The 20,677-nt window shown below is 31.7% G+C and overlaps 1 protein-coding gene across 10 annotated transcripts in view; it reads right to left on the bottom strand.

Moving 5' to 3' along the window:
- LOC130898320 (GTPase-activating Rap/Ran-GAP domain-like protein 3) overlaps window positions 1–20,677 on the bottom strand; it is a 63,614-nt gene that overhangs the window by 10,090 nt on the left and 32,847 nt on the right. For 2 of the 10 annotated variants that reach the window (XM_057807536.1, XM_057807538.1), the window contains exons 2-10: window positions 15,674–15,986; window positions 8,736–8,805; window positions 8,596–8,679; window positions 8,126–8,207; window positions 7,060–7,178; window positions 6,193–6,427; window positions 6,040–6,138; window positions 5,752–5,979; window positions 2,788–3,053 (exon numbers count right to left, since the gene is read on the bottom strand). In XM_057807536.1, the coding sequence (XP_057663519.1) occupies window positions 2,788–3,053; window positions 5,752–5,979; window positions 6,040–6,138; window positions 6,193–6,427; window positions 7,060–7,178; window positions 8,126–8,207; window positions 8,596–8,679; window positions 8,736–8,805; window positions 15,674–15,861 (1,371 nt within the window). In that variant the 5' untranslated portion in view covers window positions 15,862–15,986. The remainder of the gene's footprint in view (window positions 1–2,787; window positions 3,054–5,751; window positions 5,980–6,039; window positions 6,139–6,192; window positions 6,428–7,059; window positions 7,179–8,125; window positions 8,208–8,595; window positions 8,680–8,735; window positions 8,806–15,673; window positions 15,987–20,677) is intronic. The other 8 variants (XM_057807537.1, XM_057807539.1, XM_057807544.1 and 5 more) reach the window with 5 other exon arrangements.

Here is a 20,677-nt window from a genome sequence, read left to right as displayed (position 1 = left end):
CGCAGGAAAAAATCTGGAAGCGACGATGACGAAGGAAAGAGGTGAAACTTGGTTTCTTAACAAAGAAGAGAAAAAGAAGTTTGATTATATGGGAAAGAAAAATAGGAAGCAGTAAAAAGGAGGAAGATTTATGGATGAGGAGGACAAATAATGAAATTACGAATCTATTTGGAGAAGCAGAACTAAGCAAAATAATAAAATCCAAAAGAATAGAATGGTTGGGTCAAATATAGATTTTGGAGAAACAAAAAAAATGATGAACATAGAACAAGGAGGAATAAGGAACAAGAAAAAAAGAAGACCAAGGAAAAGATGTGATGTGAAGAGGTGGAGGTGGAAGATCTAAGAATGGGATGAATTGAGGACTGGAAAACGAAAGCAAAAAAATAGAAAAGAATGGAAAGGATTCATTTCCATGCTATTGACATAAAAGACTAGCGTGAAACACTCGTATAAACGGGGGTTGTTATTGTAGAACGTAGATTATCCGTTAAAAAAACTAATTAAAAAAATTATTGATAATCTTGAAATTTCTCACCTTTTACTTAAATAGATTTTTTTATGCTTGTAATTCGATAGATGTGTCATTGTTTTTGTTAACTAAACAATCGAATGTATCGATCGGTATGTAAGTAATAAATCTAATTCTATATTTATAAATATTTATATTCCAATTGTTTCAAGTTCCGAAATTTAACAAACGTTTATGTTTAGTACGGATATATCACGTGATGAATTTTAGTAATTTTTGGACAGCAAAAGTATTAACAAAACTAACTAGTATTGATGATAGACAAAAAATCAATTTTTCTCATTAGTAATTTGTTTGGAAAGTTATTGAAAATTGGTAGTTTTATAGATTTTGACGTGCTTTTTCCGAATATAAAATTTTCCATTCCGTATCTACGCCGCTCGCGTCGCCACATTGAAAAAATGGCGTCTAAAAACTGTTTTTTAATAATAACTCCTTTACGACGCATTTTACAGAAAAAACATATCTATACAAAAAAATTGTAAAAAAAATCTCCTACAATTTATGTCATAACCTTTTTTTTCCTAAAATCGATACTTTCGGCGTACGAGAGCCGCTAATACTCTAATACTCAATATTTAATTTAAACCGCTCATATTTGTGAATTATAACATATGAAAATTTTTAAAATACGATTTACATAATCGATGGAGGATATTTTACTTATTACAACGAATCGTTTGGCAACAGGGCGAATCTTTTTGCAATATAAATACGTCCTATATCTTATTCCACGGATATCCAGAAGATGTAGTACCAAATATGTGGAACGATCCTCAATATCACCAAAAATTGCTTCAGTAGACAAACAAAAAAATGACGCCAACCGTATCGCAAAGTAAATTCCTGGGTAATGATCCGAACAAGAACCGCCTCATTGGAATGTTGAAGACAAAATTTGAAGCTGAACACTTAGTGGTTAAACAAACCACCGAAGATGGAGATACGTTGATAGTAATCGTTCTTTTGACTGTACATATACCAGGAAAAGAAAAAAATTTGCTTGCCTTTAGTGGTTGCGATACCACATCGAAATTTATCAAACTACTCCGAAACAACTTTGATTTAAACGAGGTTATCGAAATATTTAATAATCCAAACGGTGATTCAGAAGTTATCGCTAAATGGGAAAGAACAAAATGTAGAACAATTTATAGGGATGGAAAAAAGACAAGAACTGGTTCCTGCTCCGGAAAACTTGTTGAAACTTATTTCTTTCAAATGCAAGAAATTGGTTGTCGAAAAGTTTGAGGATGCAGAAAGACAGTTGCGTACATGAACTGTGGTGATAGATCGCAATTTCCGTGACAAGATAACAGAAAAAGAAGAAGAAAGAGACACCATTCTCGAGCAAATAAACGACGAAATCGAGAACGAAAAGAACCGCGATGAATTTTCTATAGAATTATTTTTTGTAGACATGTTTTTCCTGTACATTAAACCAAAACGCGAAAGTTATATCGACATATTGCATTTTCATTTGATTTCATCTATTTTGTTTCAACGAAATATATATTTCGTTCTGTATTCATTTAGTTGCGTTTTGAGTGTTCCATGTAATGAAAGTGACAGTTCCGTACTGCAAAACACTTTCGGAACGCTCCGGAGTAGACAACTTTAACAGTTGACAGTTGACAGTTTCATTTCGATGATTTTGCATAACCTTCACCGTAAACAATCCAATAAATATTAATAATTGTTGGTATTTTGGTATATTGGAGGTACTATCAACATTACTTGTTACGAATAATTAATAAATTAATATTGACATCGCATTAAGTACATTATATAATGTTAAATAAATAAAATGTTTATAATTAACTATTTTGAAAAAGTTTTGAATTTTATACGTCGTTTTGTACGCGGATGATGAAATACTACAAAGTAGCAGTTTTAGTCCTTGGCATAAAAATAACTATTGGTGAGTACAATTTTTCAAAGCGATTCGTGATAATATGAGAAAATTGTTATAAATTAGGACCGAAAGTAAACAGTTTACGTTCAGACTCCGAAGTTTCCTTTCTGATACAACAAAAGATGATTTTATTTGACAAGAGGGGTAAAACGAGTACCTATATACAAGTTGTGTAAAAGTATAGACAAATTTTAAAAATATTATTAACAATATCATTGTGTATCAATGAATAAACTAATTATTTTTGAGTAATGTTAAAAAATGTGTTATTCTAAACCAACTAAACGTTAAAAAATATCCATTGTACACAATGGATACGTATGAATAATACTACGCTTACCATCCTTCCATCGATCATATGTTCTGAATACAAATCCTTGATAAGCATATCCAGAGTTCGCTGTCTCTTTCTGGCGAACGTGGGTGTTTCGAATGTAGCCTTCTCACCGTTTATTAGCTTTACTAGTAGAAACTCCCTGAAAAGGTAGGGGTCGTTGAAAATGGGCGGACAGGGTAGGCCCGGCCCAAATAACGGTACCGATTCGTCCGAAAATACGGACAGACGGTACTGACTATCGTTGTCCATTGTTACCACCGCGAATATGTCTAGAAATATATTGTCAAGGAAATATATACAACGTATTGAGTCCAGAGTATCCCAAGGAAGCGTTTCCCTCGGACTTGCCGACCAAACAATACGAATCTCAATATATTACATGAAATCAGTCGAACTGAATAACTGACAGCTCACACAATACCTAACGTACACCTAGATAAGATACTAACGTAGAAAAATTGGTAGAAAATCGTAGCTGTCATTACAAAATAAAATTCTAATATATAAAATCGACATAAAACCCATTTGGACATACGGAATACATCTTTGGGGTTCTGTTTCCCAGTCAAATCTAGAAAGAGACATACACCACCATTACAAGTGAAGTATAACGATGCAGTGAGAGATACAGATATAGGATTAAATAGTTTCAAACCGACAGACCTTTTGATTACCTATCCTAAGCCCCGACTTACTACTGTGGACTCTAAATCATCTACGAGTACTGGCTATTACATAACTGTGCGTCTAGAGGGTGTCCTAATGCTTTGGGTATCTAGATAACTTGTCTATGCACGTCCCGAAACACGTTTTCGCCACTATTACAACATTTGTGCAGTAGCTGTTTGAAACGAACGTTTCTCAAAATTTAAATTTCTCGTTAAATTGAAGAAACCACCGACTGAGTGCTATAAATTGTTACAAGAGGCCTATGGGGACAATTCTCTATCTAGTACCTGACCAAAAGCTCTTGTTCATATTTCTTTGAAAGGTTAGAAAAAGATCTGCTTTGAAGAAGATTTCCAAGACTGCACACAAGTTCATAATTACGTACAAAACTAGGTGATTCTAGATAATATCTTATATGTACAAGTGAAAAGAAAAACGACTGCGTATATTACTGATTGATTTTCATATTTTTCACACTTCTATTTCATTCTAATACCTGAAGCCTGCCCTTAGAGTTATTGTTGATTACCGTTTAGGCTGTTTTAATGAGAAACGCGTTTAAATATTTTCTGTATTTCCAACTCTGTAATAAAGCAATTTAACTTTGTATCCTTCATTTGACAGGAATCCTTACATTTCAATAACCGATGAAAATGAAGAGAATTATAAGACAACAAAAAGATATGTCAGAAGTAAAGGCTACAAAACAAATAAATAAACTAATTTTTCCAAAAAAAAAAACGTGATTCATTCACATAATAAACTTTTAGTTTCAAGAATAATTATGAACATATTGCATAAAGACGTCCCTGTACTCAATAAACTTTCCTATGATTATTATGTCATACGAATGAGTTTCAAGTGCAATAGGCTTGTTTCTACTAATAATAAATCGGATGACTGTGAGTTTCTAATGATTAACCATGATAATTAGTAAATAAAAAAAACAACTTTTCTACAAAAATAATAAAAGATTAATAGTATTTTTGGAAAATACTTGTTGTAGCTGACATTTTCGTATAAATTTACCAGGTTATTTCCAGTTTTCAGCAATTATTGTTAAATTAATAAAGTTTGTTATTAGTTTAATCTTGAAAGACAGGTATAATTTACTATGGAATCAAAATTTAACAAAACAATTTACCCAAAATTGACGCATTTATACTTGACAAATGTTTTGCATCGAATACATACTTTTGTTCATCAAAAGCCCGCAGTGTTAGAGCTTATATATGTAAGTATTATATGAAAAAGAAACAAAGTCTTATTTAATTAGTAGTTACCAGTCAGAGAGTCGTATTTACCCACTGTAAAATGAAAATTCTTAATTGATTTTGAGGTTAGGGAATACAAAGTTTCAATAACTTTAACTTAATTAAGTTATAACATTTTATATGTTATGTGTGGTATACTATGGTAGATTTTGCACATTTATAAATAGATACATCAAGTTTTTTTTTGGTACTTACATCAAAATGATCTTCACAGAAATAATTCGTAACAGCATCTTTCCTACTTGCCATTTTTAAACACTTTTTTCGTATTTCTTTATTGTTTGGAACGTATATGAATAATTTGTCTGGCGTTTTTTATCACATTGAGGCACTATACAGTATTTATAATACGAGTAATTCATTATTTATTGAAAAATTGAACAATTGACTGTCGTAAACAAACACAGCTGTTGTGACATAATTAAAGACGCCATGACAGTCTTTGCCTTTTTCGCGGTAAATTTCAAATTAATTTCTAAAAACTCAAAATACTAACGTAAAAAACATATTTTTTTATAAAATAATATAATTTTGGGGTGAAATAGATGCTAAGTTATAGTTTTGAACTAATTTCCAAATTTTCTATTCTATTCTACCGTAATTAATAAGCGAAACACCTGTCGGAATTTTTCAAGCGCTCGAATTGATGAAATTTAATATTAACCAATCGTCACTGTAGATGGCGTGTGCCATTTAAACCGTTTTCTCCACATCGGAACGGCGTGACATGAATAGAACCCCTGATTAAATTTAATCGCGTGTTTAATCAAATCCTACGACAACTGTTTTCTCTACGGAATGAATATTTGGGGCATACTCCGTAGTTTGATTATTATTTCCTTCCAAATACGTACTAAACAGACGGTGAAAGGACATAGGTTTTGGACGATTTGTTTTTTTTTTGGAGTTGACACATGTCGAGTTCATTCAATGTCAAAAAAAAACAAAATAGAGTTCGCGGAACAATCGACGTACGCCTTTTCGAAATGCGTTTGAGTTTTAGGACGATCGATAAAAAGGATACGTGTAAATTGCGATTTGATACAAGTCGGGTTGAATTGGGAATGCGCCGTTTCCGACGATTCCCATTCGCCATCTATGAAGACGATGTTAACGATGTCATTTCCGATATGTCGTTTCCTTTCAACTTGCTGTCGGTTGTCGCGAGAATAGGGCAATAACGTCGATACATGGAACATAATCTCGTGACCCTCGTATATAGTGTAGACGGAAAATTTTCCGGTCATGTCACCTAAAATGTTGAAAAGAAGAAGATACGATAATAAATTTTTAACCTTTAACAAATTTTTACCTTTAATGTCCAATCCTCCCCTATATTTATCCCATCCTTTCAATTTGATTTTATCTCCCAATAACGATAAAAATTGTTCGAACCTATAACTTCCATATTCTAAAATGGAAAATAATTAAAGATTTATTCTAAGAAGGGTCGACGAGTTTTTACCATTGCTCAAAATTTCGTCGTCGCTATTTTGACCTTGTTTCATATAAATAACACCGAATTTGAAATTGACCGAACCCTCTTGTTCCTCTAGAAGTAATAAATCTTTTTGAATATCAGGTGAAAATATTTCTTTCGGACCTTTATCGATTTTATCGATATTCGGAAAATTCGATAGTATCTGTTTAACCGTTAAAACTTTCTGTTGCGATATCGGCAACGATATTTTCTGCGTCCCCTAAAAATATTCATCGTTAACGAATATCGCGTCGATGTAGTTCTACAACTTCTATTTTATAACTTTCGGAACCGCTTGTTTTATTATTTGTAACAACGAAGTGTTGTTACCCAACTTTGAAGATATGATATTGCCTTAAAAAAGTTAAAATTCGTTTAAAAACGCGATTTTTGATGTACCGCCGCAAACTCTGTCTACATAGGGCAGACATCACAGTATTTAGAAAATAGACTAAAAGATCATCGATACGATAAAAAAATTAAAACTTCGTTAACGTAACCACGAAATATGTAAAAACGTGAATTCAATTCTATATTTTGATATTGATTAATATAAATAAGCAAATTGTTGGTTTTAATATCAAATTTGAATAAAGACTCAAAGAAACTAATTTTGAAACAGAACAGACCTAAAATCGAGAACATTTAGGAACATAAACGTATAAAAACAAAATAAGGAATTAAAGAAATAAGCAGTTTTTGTTCTTGATTCGTTAGGGGGGGTTCATTAATTACGTTTTTAAAAATTTTAGTCCAAGAAGACTTTTGCACGGTCTCAAAAGCGACGTAAATAAATAATTGACGTCCCCTTACACACTTTTAAATATTGTAAATTAACAATTTGAAACTTACGGTTTTTTTGAATAAAATTGCTCGACATAGAGGCACGCAGGTATTGGTATCTTCATTTAGAACTATACTAAGAAAAAAAGGTGATTTGTCGTTATCCAGTCCAACGTAATTTTGATGTACTGTAAATAAATATGTAACAACAAAAAATAAGAATTTATAATTTTTAAACAATAAATTACGTTATTTTTTATTCATCTTTTCAAATAACACCGTATATTTCTAATTTCTAAATCAAGGTACATTTTATTCTCAAATATTTACAAAACTTCGTTTTTATTGATAAAAGAAGCTAATTAAAAAGTTGTCGGGTAAGAAAATAAGGCTGATTGCATAATGAAATTCTCGTTTAAATATTTACTTAAATATACATTCAGTTGCTTTAATTATTTAGCTTACGCCTGTCCTGTAAAATATTAATAGTCCAGTCATTATAGGCAGTCGAACTCGGAATTACCACGTTAAAAATTGGGCGTCACAAAAAACGATTTTTTTTTTAAAATATCTCGTTTTCTATAGGTTTTACGCCACTTGTACCCCTTATCGATATTGTAGAAAATTTAATTATCTACAACTTTTGTAAACAACATTTTTTTATACCTCGAACTGTTTTCGAGATATAGGGCGTTAAGCGCGCGGTCAGAGAATTATCAACTGGTAATCCCGATCAAATTCACATTATAATTAATTGCTATATATATATATATATATAATTATCATTTTTCGTTAACTTTTAGATTAAATTAAGTATTTAGTATCTACCTGCAATTCACCAATATTTCAATCGCGAATTCCTGGAAACTACAATGACTGTTTTACGACAAATGTCGTTGAAAAAGAAGAAGAGAAGCTTGAAGAAGAAGATGGAGAAGAAGAAAATTGACATTTATTAATTTTGATAGTAATAAATCTACAATATTCACTTAATTTGGCTACAGATGACTGGACTATAAAACAACAAATTCGATGTACGTTATATTTTGACATAACATCCAAGTTGGTTAACAGCTTTTGGTCCGTCGTATTTCGCGTACGATGAATATCTATTATGAAATTTATTTAGACTTACATTTTCCCAAAAAATATTTGAAGTACCATCTTGTTTGATATTCCGGATTTTCGAGAACCGGAGTGCTCGGTGATCCGAACATCTGAAAATCATGAATTCCTTTACGTTTTCTTACTAAAATATATACATGTATGCATAGAATATGTGGACGTAAGTTTTTTTTTTTTTCGGAAAATCGTTCGGTACGAAATTTTTATCTCCCACGCGACGCGATGAAATTACTTCGTGAAATTATACGTCGAAAAAATATTAGTTTTACCATTCTAACACATCTTTAGGTTATCGAGAATTTGTAATGGTGTTTAATATATACCGGGCGTCCAAAAATTAAAAAATTGAAAGGTATTTTTACGGAAGTGTGTCGGGTATTTCGTAAATACGTTTCTCAAATTGCGTTGTAATTTATATGGTTTATACTTTGGCCCCGGAGGAATCAAAATATTTACCGCTATATCGTAAATGGAACTTACTTCGTCTTTTTCGCCTGGAGAATCCCCATTTTCTATCCTAAATCGTCTACAGTGCTCTTGCCCGTCAACTTCGGGCTGTTGTAGCTGAAAACATTTCATTAATAAATTTTTATCATCAAATTGCTATACGAGACGTTTACCTGCTCTACAGATCCGTAATATCGTCTAGAAAACACTCCTCTTCTTGATATGAGGTCGCTGGCTGTTGAACTGAAACAAAAATTCTGACGTTTACAACGTCGCAATGCTTTATATAACGATTCATAAATTTCCCCAAGTCATGGGAAAATAACGGTTGGCAACACTGCAATTTCCATAGGTTTTCAAAAGAATTATGAGAGGTAATTCGTAATAGAGATGCCTTTAGCAAAAATAGTTCATAATTATTGTTTAATTGAAAGTTATTTCTATGCAGACCATTTAGATCCACAGTATTGTAATTTCTCTCCACTATTTTCGTTTTTTTGCTTTTTCTCTCCAGCTCTAGATGTTTCTCTCTGCAAGGTCTTCTTCCACTACTTCTTTACACCGTTTATTGGGTCTAACTCAATTTTTTTTTACCTCGGTATCTTCCACGCGACTCATTTCAAAAGTCTGTCTTCGTCAATTCGTTCTAAGTGATCTAGCAAATGCAATATTTTCGTCTTTACAAACGCGCTGATTGTTGACTCATTAAAAAGTTTGTAAATGTCATGATTTGATCTCCTTTCCAATCCCAACACGCTGTCTCTCCAAGATCTTCTTCCACTACTTCTTTACACCGTTTATTGGGTCTAACTCAATTTTTTTTTACCTCTGGTATCTTCCACGCGACTCCTTTCAAAAGTCTGTCTTCGTCAATTCGTTCTAAGTGATCTAGCAAATGCAATATTTTCGTCTTTACAAACGCGCTGATTGTTGACTCATTAAAAAGTTTGTAAATGTCATGATTTGATCTCCTTTCCAATCCCAACACGCTGTCTCTCCAAGATCTTCTTCCACTACTTCTTTACACCGTTTTTTGGGTCTAACTCACTTTTTTTTTACCTCTGGTATCTTCCACGCGACTCCTTTCAAAAGTCTGTCTTCGTCAATTCGTTCTAAGTGATCTAGCAAATGCAATATTTTCGTCTTTACAAACGCGCTGATTGTTGACTCATTAAAAAGTTTGTAAATGTCATGATTTGATCTCCTTTCCAATCCCAACACGCTGTCTCTCCAAGATCTTCTTCCACTACTTCTTTACACCGTTTTTTGGGTCTAACTCACTTTTTTTTTACCTCTGGTATCTTCCACGCGACTCCTTTCAAAAGTCTGTCTTCGTCAATTCGTTCTAAGTGATCTAGCAAATGCAATATTTTCGTCTTTACAAACGCGCTGATTGTTGACTCATTAAAAAGTTTGTAAATGTCATGATTTGATCTCCTTTCCAATCCCAACACGCTGTCTCTCCAAGATCTTCTTCCACTACTTCTTTACACCGTTTATTGGGTCTAACTCAATTTTTTTTTACCTCTGGTATCTTCCACGCGACTCCTTTCAAAAGTCTGTCTTCGTCAATTCGTTCTAAGTGATCTAGCAAATGCAATATTTTCGTCTTTACAAACGCGCTGATTGTTGACTCATTAAAAAGTTTGTAAATGTCATGATTTGATCTCCTTTCCAATCCCAACACGCTGTCTCTCCAAGATCTTCTTCCACTACTTCTTTACACCGTTTATTGGGTCTAACTCACTTTTTTTTACCTCTGGTATCTTCCACGCGACTCATTTCAAAAGTCTGTCTTCGTCAATTCGTTCTAAGTGATCTAGCAAATGCAATATTTTCGTCTTTACAAACGCGCTGATTGTTGACTCATTAAAAAGTTTGTAAATGTCATGATTTGATCTCCTTTCCAATCCCAACACGCTGTCTCTCCAAGATCTTCTTCCACTACTTCTTTACACCGTTTATTGGGTCTAACTCACTTTTTTTTTACCTCTGGTATCTTCCACGCGACTCCTTTCAAAAGTTTGTCTTCGTCAATTCGTTCTAAGTGATCTAGCAAATGCAATATTTTCGTCTTTACAAACGCGCTGATTGTTGACTCATTAAAAAGTTTGTAAATGTCATGATTTGATCTCCTTTCCAATCCCAACACGCTGTCTCTCCAAGATCTTCTTCCACTACTTCTTTACACCGTTTATTGGGTCTAACTCACTTTTTTTTACCTCTGGTATCTTCCACGCGACTCATTTCAAAAGTCTGTCTTCGTCAATTCGTTCTAAGTGATCTAGCAAATGCAATATTTTCGTCTTTACAAACGCGCTGATTGTTGACTCATTAAAAAGTTTGTAAATGTCATGATTTGATCTCCTTTCCAATCCCAACACGCTGTCTCTCCAAGATCTTCTTCCACTACTTCTTCATACCGTTTATTGGGTCTAACTCACTTTTTTTTTACCTCTGGTATCTTCCACGCGACTCCTTTCAAAAGTCTGTCTTCGTCAATTCGTTCTAAGTGATCTAGCAAATGCAATATTTTCGCGCTGATTGGTGACTCGTTAAAAAGTCTATAAATGTCATAATTTGATTTTCTCTCCTATCCAAACTTTGTCTGCTTTCCCCCAAAAATTCTCTCCCCCAGATATTCATTTTCTGTTTAGTTTTGTTAGTCATTATCCAAGTTTTACAAGCTTATGTCAGTGTGTGTCTCGGCGTTGTCTTACAAATTCGAGCTTTCGTAGATTGGAAAATCGATGTTAATATTTTTCTGAGACTGCCTGCACAGCCGTTGGTTATTCTTTATTCGATTTCCTTCATTTATTATCTAGTAGTACACACAAATATTCTACCTCCAATTCTATTATCCCATCACGTTTATGTACTATAAAAACTTTGTTTTTTTCATTATCGAAGTTTACATCTATTCCTTCTGTTGCTGTTATTAATATTGTTTAGTGGTTTACATCATCAGCTTTAACGACTTTTGTTAAACATCAAACCCTTTCTGTTGGTACTGCTTGTACTTATTAACACTATTTTATCATAAATATTTTTGCATCTACTTTTTCTAAACCCTCCTTGGTACTCTCCCGACAATTTTTCTGCGTTTATTTCCAATCTTCTTTCCAAAATTTTGTACGGGACGTTTACTAAAACTATACACCATTATCTCTGGGACTTTTATTATTTTTCATCTTATTTATCACATTTTCTTTGTTCTAAGCTGATTTTCGTTTCCGTCATTTTCTTCTTCGTCACCTACAACGTTTCCTTCTTCAACTTTTATATATGTGGTAGGGGATTCTTCTCTTTTTTAAGTGTTTAACGTCTTTCAGTTTCCTTTCTTCGATATTCCTCCTCTATAGTAAATTTGGCGAATGCCAAGGCGCTTCCACCAAAAATTTAACAAACATTTTCTATAATCGTTTCGACGAGAATAGTTAATTTAAAAGTAGATATTTTTCACCATTCGTAAAATATTACGATTACTTTGTACTGCATCTTCTTTATTTGATTCAGTTTCAAAACGTCTTTGTGCACGTAATATCCACGTGGCTTGATGTAGTAGAATACACTCCGGTTTTTTAATAATATGATGATACCTACACCATAGATATGAAAACCGCCCTGCTTTCCTGTCATCATGTTATTTATGATATTCAAAGTGAGGGTAGTAATTTAGAAATATCACGAAATAAAAATGGATTCGCACAGATAACGCATTAGTTTGTTTACTTTACGTTTAACGGGGTCGTTTTATCACTTAAAAATTTCGATTCTAAAATTAACAAATCAATTCTTACATATATTACGTCTGATTCTGATTTTCTGCTTGTATTAATATATTTTTCGAGCGTTCGACAAACCTTCCAAAATTCGAAAAAACTTCAATCAGTTTTTAGATTGAAATACCGCGTATATGGGTGGAAATCGATAAGTTGCAGAATGAACGTTGAAAACGGGCACTAACTATCATAAATTTCTTTATATTGAAACTTAATTAAATTAAATTATGTATAGTTGTTGGTTATATTTTGTTTATTTTCTTCTATTGTACACATATAAATTATGCATACCAGCATCCAAATATCCACGTCTGAATAATTGGGGTACTTAAACGGATCCGTACCATCTATTATACATAAGAGCTCATTTAAATTTCGTGATAGTTACGTAAACAATTAGAATTCATTACGAATGTTAAATTAGACGCCTACGTTAAGACACATCAGCGGTTAATATTAATCGTAGAATTCAATAAATAAGCTTCACCTTCTAGGTAATCAATTATTTAATTCTGTTGTTGAAAATAGATAAGAAAAAATTCAAATGCATCTAGTGATATAAATCTGTCGTCGACTACGATCCAAAAAGGAAAAATTTCGTTCCAAGATGTCTAAAAAAACGTTGAATTAATATATGCAAACCAAAGGATCCGATAACCAAAAATTCTTGATTAAAACTTTTTATATTTTTGTCTTCATTCAACAAATTGTTGTCGAAATATTTGTTTATAGTTTTATCGGAAATTCACCCCCTGAGTGGATGTATTTTCTTCACCAATAAACGAATTATGTTTTACTGTCTTAACATAGTAAAAACACTTTTTTCAATTTGTAGAATATTGAATAGAATTTGCGGACTGTCCCATCTGGAAATTATTCTTCACCTTTTTTGACTGATCGGATGATAATATTTTGGTTGGTTATTAAACTAATAAAAATGGTTTTCAACTGCGACTATTTTATAGCTAAAAACATAACTGAAACTTGATTTGTTCATCTGGTGGTAACAGATATTACCTATTTATTGACATATTACTTTTTATGTGTCATTTTTATGTTTCGGGAAAGCGCTTGAGGATATTAAGACTTTTTATTTGACTCTCATAATGTTTATAACATAAATAATACGCCCGAAGACACAACCTATGAAAAATCTATCGAAATTTCCCCCGCCTTAAATTTACTATTTGTACCCTCATAAGCAACCCCAAATGCGTTAAAAATTTTTTACCCCAATTTAAGTGTCTATTTTTTAACGAAATCTTTCATTTCGATCAAAAAATTCCTTGCCTACTTGCTGAATTGTAATTTACCCGAATAGAATTGATAATTCGATTTTAGCAAAATTTTATTCCCCCTTTTTAACGAAAAAGGTTCGAGTTTAATAAAGCTATTGTTAAGAAAAAAGGTCGGTGGAACTGAATAACATAAAAACGAAATTCAATTTTCCAGCAAAGACAACGAGAAATATTGTAAAGTACCTTACAACTTTCATAATAGAAAAGGGGTGGAATGTAACGAGATAATATACAAGTTTCAACGAGGTATTTTTTCCTTACCGAATACGATTTGAAAATACACCTTTAGATAATGTACTTGCTGGAAAATATTTAATATCCAACCGTACATTCTAATTATTAAATCTTTTTGTTTACCAACGCGTGATTGTAATTGTATTTCAACCCCCCGTAGCTTTTCTTTTTCTAATTAAAACGTACGTAATTGAAAAAACTGAATTGAATAAACGTTTGAATGTTAAAACGACGCCCCACAATGAAAAAATTATTTGTATTTCTCTAGTTTGATTGTTTTGTTTTCAAATTATTCCAACGATTAGAAGTTGTGTACTTGAGATGAATTCTCGGTCGTCGTCTCGTTCAATTTACCACATGACTTCGCGTTTTACCGTCTCAAATTAAGATGGAGGAGGCGAAAGAACTTTAGGCACTTTGAATAAAGTGACGCTGGAATCTCGGAAATTATTCGTTCAAGAATTTTAGTACATTCATCTTTAGAATCACTATAACAAGTTGATGGTTAGTTTCGACGGCTCGTGGTCTACATTTCTGCGATTGTTCTGGCGTTTCTATCTACCACGTAGATCTGAACGAACTCGCGCCTGAAGAGGAGTTTCAAAACACTCTGTTGTTTTCGATGTATTTTTGAAGAAGGGCAAACTATGAATTAAAACCATAGATCTAAAATAATGAACGGCGTGTAAGTAACCACCGAAATGACACCTAACCTCAAAAAACTATAGTCGATTGGATTGGATATTGAAGCGACCGTTGGTAATACAGTTCTCAAGGTTGGAATTTCATTATTGGACTGTTAGATGGCGTTGAAGAGAAACTAGAATATGTGTTTTATGATGATCGGTTAAGTAGAGTTTTGAAGTATCTATATAGAATCGTAGTTCAGCGTTTTAAAGAGCGTATCGAGTATGATGAGATTGCATATAAACTAGGATAGACTTAACGAAACCTACTCTAAGAATCCTTACATTGCATTTTTCAGATACAAATGCCCCTCGACTGAAAATAATCAAACGTAGAAGGAAATCTCGTTTATATGTGTACTTGACCTTTGATTCAACGTGAGAATATTCGCCGTATCTTTTCCGTCACTTTTTAAGGGTTTAATTTGTCTCTTTTTCCTTGGAAAACTAGTAAAATGAAATGGAAATATTTTCGATTATCCGGTTATTATCGTTTTGGTTCGAGAAACGAGGGAAAATGTCATTTTCTCAAGGTAATGTTTTTGCTATTGAATTCTGTTTTCTAGAATTTCCTTTTTGTACAATTCACGGGTATTGGATGTGGATAAAAGTAGAAATACCTTCATCGTTTGGATTCCTCTTTCAAACATTCAATTTTTCAGTTTTTAAGTAACAAGCCAAAACTCAACTGCAACAACTTTTTGTGATTTTTCTACGGCTTTCGATTGTGTTAATCATGATATTTCGATCAACAAATTGCAGTACTGTGGTTTCGGAGGATCACCACCACCTTCTTGCAAACCAATAGAACGCGGAGTGCCCCAAAATTCAGTACTAGGTCCTATTTTGTGTTTTTCTTTATGAAAGTCATCGCCTATCCAGAAATCAGTGGTAAAATATGTCTATTTGCAGACCCTGATCTATCGACGCTACCGAATTAATTAAGGGCTCGATATTTTACAATGAAAAAACTGCACAATCACTTGCCATACCTATAATTTTGTTATTTATTGTGGTTTCCTTGTAGATATCGAAATTTTATTTATTTATTTAGTTATTTTTATGTTTGTTTTTACAAGCATTTTTGTCTTTTTTATTTTAATTAACTTACATGGCACTGCTGGCTCTTCTGTGGAACAACTTGAAAGCGCCAACATCCCTCGGTGGTTTACTCCTAAAACTTGTCACGCAAACACTTTTCGATCGATCCCTATCTTTGTCTTTTGTCGATTCATCGTCGATAACAACTGTCCTTTCGCCGCGTAATCGTTGCATTAACCTCATATCTAGACACAACATCACTTACCAATCGTCACTTTCAATCATCGTTAGTACCAAAATACGAGCTGCAGATATCTTAAGAAGATTGATCTATTGATCTATCGATTTAGTAAAACCCTTTTCAGTTACTCTATTCTGTCAATCTAGTTAAACCAAAATCGAAATATTTTCTGTATTCGCGGTATTTTTAATGTTTCATTAAAATTGTACTCGAAAAGAAATATTTCGAGTGAGTGCAATGATAAATATTCAAAGTCGTAGAGGGAAAAACAACTATTTTTGTCGAGTTGGGGTTGTACTAAAGATACCTGAGAATTTATAGCCGGAAATAAAAAATCTCATTTAAAAGGGATTTAGGTGGATACCGCTTATCTTCCGATCAATTTTACGAGAAAAACTTCAACCATTTGTTAGGAAAATTTCTATGTTTTTACTATTGCAAACATTGTTTTAAAAATATGGTAAAACTCTATGGTTTCTCTCTTTTGAGTTTTTTAATATTTTTATTTATTTATTTTTCAATTAGCTACGCTTTTCCTGACATTTAACTAAAGAGAAAATGTCAAGGACCGAATTATTTTGAGGCCAGTGAACAATCTGATTTTGTTCGTGTATTTATTTGGGATTAGAACGTTATCGAAATTATGAAGATTCCATTTATTTTTAAAACACTGAATAATTTTTTACGTTGTAATTTTCAATTAAACAAACAGTTCAAAGAAAATGCGTTGCTGTCTTTACTTTATCGGGCTCGTTTTTGATTAGGGTTAGAGGCTGAAAATTCTTAGAGCATTCATTTGTCTTCTTCTTGTCGACTCACCCACGGGGCTTTTTCTCACCTCAAATCTTCGGTTGTTTCTCCAGTCTTACGGTTAGAGTTTGTTGCAAAATACGAAATTTAATCAAACAAAGTGTTTGGAAGTAGATAGTTTCCTATTAAATTGATTAAGAAATTTCATAAATATCCTAATTGAAACTTTATTTTTCAATCATGTTGACTATTTAGCACAAATTACACCCCTCACGATTAAACACATCGTAAAATGCGGGGATGTAACGTTTTTATTCAAAAAAATGTCTAAATATCTTTTGAAAAGTTTTACAAATTTGATCTATACGAAATTTAATCAAAAAAAAGTGTTTGGAAATAGATAGTTTCCTATTAATTTGATTAAGAAATTTAATAAATATTATTTTTGTTATTGCCGAATGTGAATAATCCATGCATGGTTCGTAATTTAATTGTAAGAACCTCGTATACAAAAGATGATTTTTTGATATAGTTAATTACAAAACTTTTATCTTTTCTAATGGAACGATTATAATTTCACAGATTCTCGAACTGGGTAATTTTCTTTTAATTAAATCTCAAGAAAAGTAGTTTAATGAAAATTTTTTTATTAACAAAACTTTGAATGAGTGTACTTCGTACTATTTATAAATCGACGTCTCATCTACAATTAAATCACTCGAATTTCATATAAATTGAAAATGAATTACTTTTTAGCATTTTTAACCCTATTTCATACATACAAATATATATTCATAGTCCGGTCAATTTAGACATAAAAATAATGGTCAGAAAAGAAAATTTCCCGGAGGCAAATATTAGTGGAGAGCTGGGGTTTACTATGACAAATAAAGGTTTAAAAATCCCCCATCGATTCTATGTGTGCTACAAAAGATTTTTGAATTATTCTCAAAAACGGTAAGTTCTATAAAAAAAAATCTTAAATCAAATTTTCTTTCTCAATTAAGTTGACCATTGAAATAAAATGAAACAAAAAACTGATTCATTTAGCACAAATTATACCCCTCACGATTAAACACATCGTAAAATGCGGGGATGAAAGGTTTTTATTCAAAAAATTATCCAAATATCTTTTGAATAATTTTACAAATTTGATATTGTAGTTATCTCAGAAATGGTAACTTTTATAAAAAAAATTATAGAAACCATTTTTGTAAAGAATTTTAAGATCTACAACTTTGGTTGGAGGTTTTTTTTCGATAAAACTTACCGTTTTCGAGAAAAATCGAAAAAACTCGAATTATTTGCAATAGTAAACTCGAGCTCTTCACCAATACTTAACTTTCCGGGATTGTTTGTTACTTTAAATGTCTATATTGACCGGACTATCAGTAATCATTTATTAATGAAGCTAGAATCCAATGGCTCGCACTTCTAGTACATCTGCCACCAAAATCCCTTCGTCAAAACGTTTGATAACTACCAAACCAAATTTGTAAAATTCTTCGAAAAATATTTTTTTTAATAAAAACGTTTCATCCCCGCATTTTGCGATGTGTTTAATTGTGAGGGATCTAATTTGTGCTAAATAGTCAACTTGATTGAAAAATAAAGTTTCATTTAACCTTTTTTTTGATAAAACTTATCGTTTTCGAGATTTTCACTTTAACCCCGAATAACTTTAGTATCACACATAGAATCGATGTGGATTTTTAAAACTTTATTTGTCATAGTAAACCCTAACTCTTCACTAATATTTACCTCCGGGAAATTTTCTTTTCTGACCATTATTTTTATGTCTAAATTGACCGGACTATGAATATATATTTGTATGTATGAAATCGGGTTAAAAATGTTAAAAAGTAATTCATTTTCAATTTATATGAAATTCGAGTGATTTAATTGTAGATGAGACGTCGATTTATAAATAGTACGAAGTACACTCATTCAAAGTTTTGTTAATAAAAAAATTTTCATTAAACTACTTTTCTTGAGATTTAATTAAAAGAGTTCCAGAATCTGTGAAATTATAATCGTTCTATTAAAAAAGATAAAAGTTTTGTAATTAACTATATCAAAAAATCATCTTTTGTATACGAGGTTCTTACAATTAAATTACGAACCATGCATGGATTATTCACATTCGGCAATAACAAAAATAATATTTATTAAATTTCTTAATCAAATTAATAGGAAACTATCTATTTCCAAACACTTTTTTTTGATTAAATTTCGTATAGATCAAATTTGTAAAACTTTTCAAAAGATATTTAGACATTTTTTTGAATAAAAACGTTACATCCCCGCATTTTACGATGTGTTTAATCGTGAGGGGTGTAATTTGTGCTAAATAGTCAACATGATTGAAAAATAAAGTTTCAATTAGGATATTTATGAAATTTCTTAATCAATTTAATAGGAAACTATCTACTTCCAAACACTTTGTTTGATTAAATTTCGTATTTTGCAACAAACTCTAACCGTAAGACTGGAGAAACAACCGAAGATTTGAGGTGAGAAAAAGCCCCGTGGGTGAGTCGACAAGAAGAAGACAAATGAATGCTCTAAGAATTTTCAGCCTCTAACCCTAATCAAAAACGAGCCCGATAAAGTAAAGACAGCAACGCATTTTCTTTGAACTGTTTGTTTAATTGAAAATTACAACGTAAAAAATTATTCAGTGTTTTAAAAATAAATGGAATCTTCATAATTTCGATAACGTTCTAATCCCAAATAAATACACGAACAAAATCAGATTGTTCACTGGCCTCAAAATAATTCGGTCCTTGACATTTTCTCTTTAGTTAAATGTCAGGAAAAGCGTAGCTAATTGAAAAAAAAATAAATAAAAATATTAAAAAACTCAATCGTTTAAATTCGATGAAATCGGGTTAAAAATGTTAAAAAGTAAATCATTTTCAATTTATACGAAATTCGAGTGATTTAATTGTAGATGAGACGTCGATTTATAAATAGTACGAAGTACACTCATTAAAAGTTTTGTTTATAAAAAAATTTTCATTAAACTACTTTTCTTGAGATTTAATTAAAAGAGTTCGAGAATCTGTGAAATTATAATCGTTCTATTAGAAACGATAAAAGTTTTGTAATTAACTATATCAAAAAATCATCTTTTGTATACGAGGTTCTTACAATTAAATTACGAACCATGCATGGATTATTCACATTCGGCAATAACAAAAATAATATTTATTAAATTTCTTAATCAAATTAATAGGAAACTATCTATTTCCAAACACTTTTTTTTGATTAAATTTCGTATAGATCAAATTTGTAAAATTCTTTAAAAGATATTTAGACATTTTTTTGGATAAAAACGTTTCATCCCCGCATTTTACGATGTGTTTAATCGTGAGGGGTGTAATTTGTGCTAAATAGTCAACATGATTGAAAAATAAAGTTTCAATTAGGATATTTATGAAATTTCTTAATCAATTTAATAGGAAACTATCTACTTCCAAACACTTTGTTTGATTAAATTTCGTATTTTGCAACAAACTCTAACCGTAAGACTGGAGAAACAACCGAATATTTGAGGTGAGAAAAAGCCCCGTGGGTGAGTCGACAAGAAGAAGACAAATGAATGCTCTAAGAATTTTCAGCCTCTAACCCTAATCAAAAACGAGCCCGATAAAGTAAAGACAGCAACGCATTTTCTTTGAACTGTTTGTTTAATTGAAAATTACAACGTAAAAAATTATTTTGTGTTTTAAAAATAAATGGAATCTTCATAATTTCGATAACGTTCTAATCCCAAATAAATACACGAACAAAATCAGATTGTTCACTGGCCTCAAAATAATTCGGTCCTTGACATTTTCTCTTTAGTTAAATTTCAGGAAAAGCGTAGCTAATTGAAAAAAAAAATAAATAAAAATATTAAAAAACTCAATCGTTTAAATTCGATGAAATCGGGTTAAAAATGTTAAAAAGTAAATCATTTTCAATTTATACGAAATTCGAGTGATTTAATTGTAGATGAGACGTCGATTTATAAATAGTACGAAGTACACTCATTAAAAGTTTTGTTTATAAAAAAATTTTCATTAAACTACTTTTCTT

This window comes from Diorhabda carinulata, chromosome 9, assembly GCF_026250575.1.
Source record: "Diorhabda carinulata isolate Delta chromosome 9, icDioCari1.1, whole genome shotgun sequence".
In the NCBI taxonomy this organism is placed as follows: domain Eukaryota; kingdom Metazoa; phylum Arthropoda; class Insecta; order Coleoptera; family Chrysomelidae; genus Diorhabda; species Diorhabda carinulata.
The sequence above is the reverse complement of the archived record's forward strand: the minus strand, read 5'-3'. Positions and strand labels throughout refer to the sequence as shown.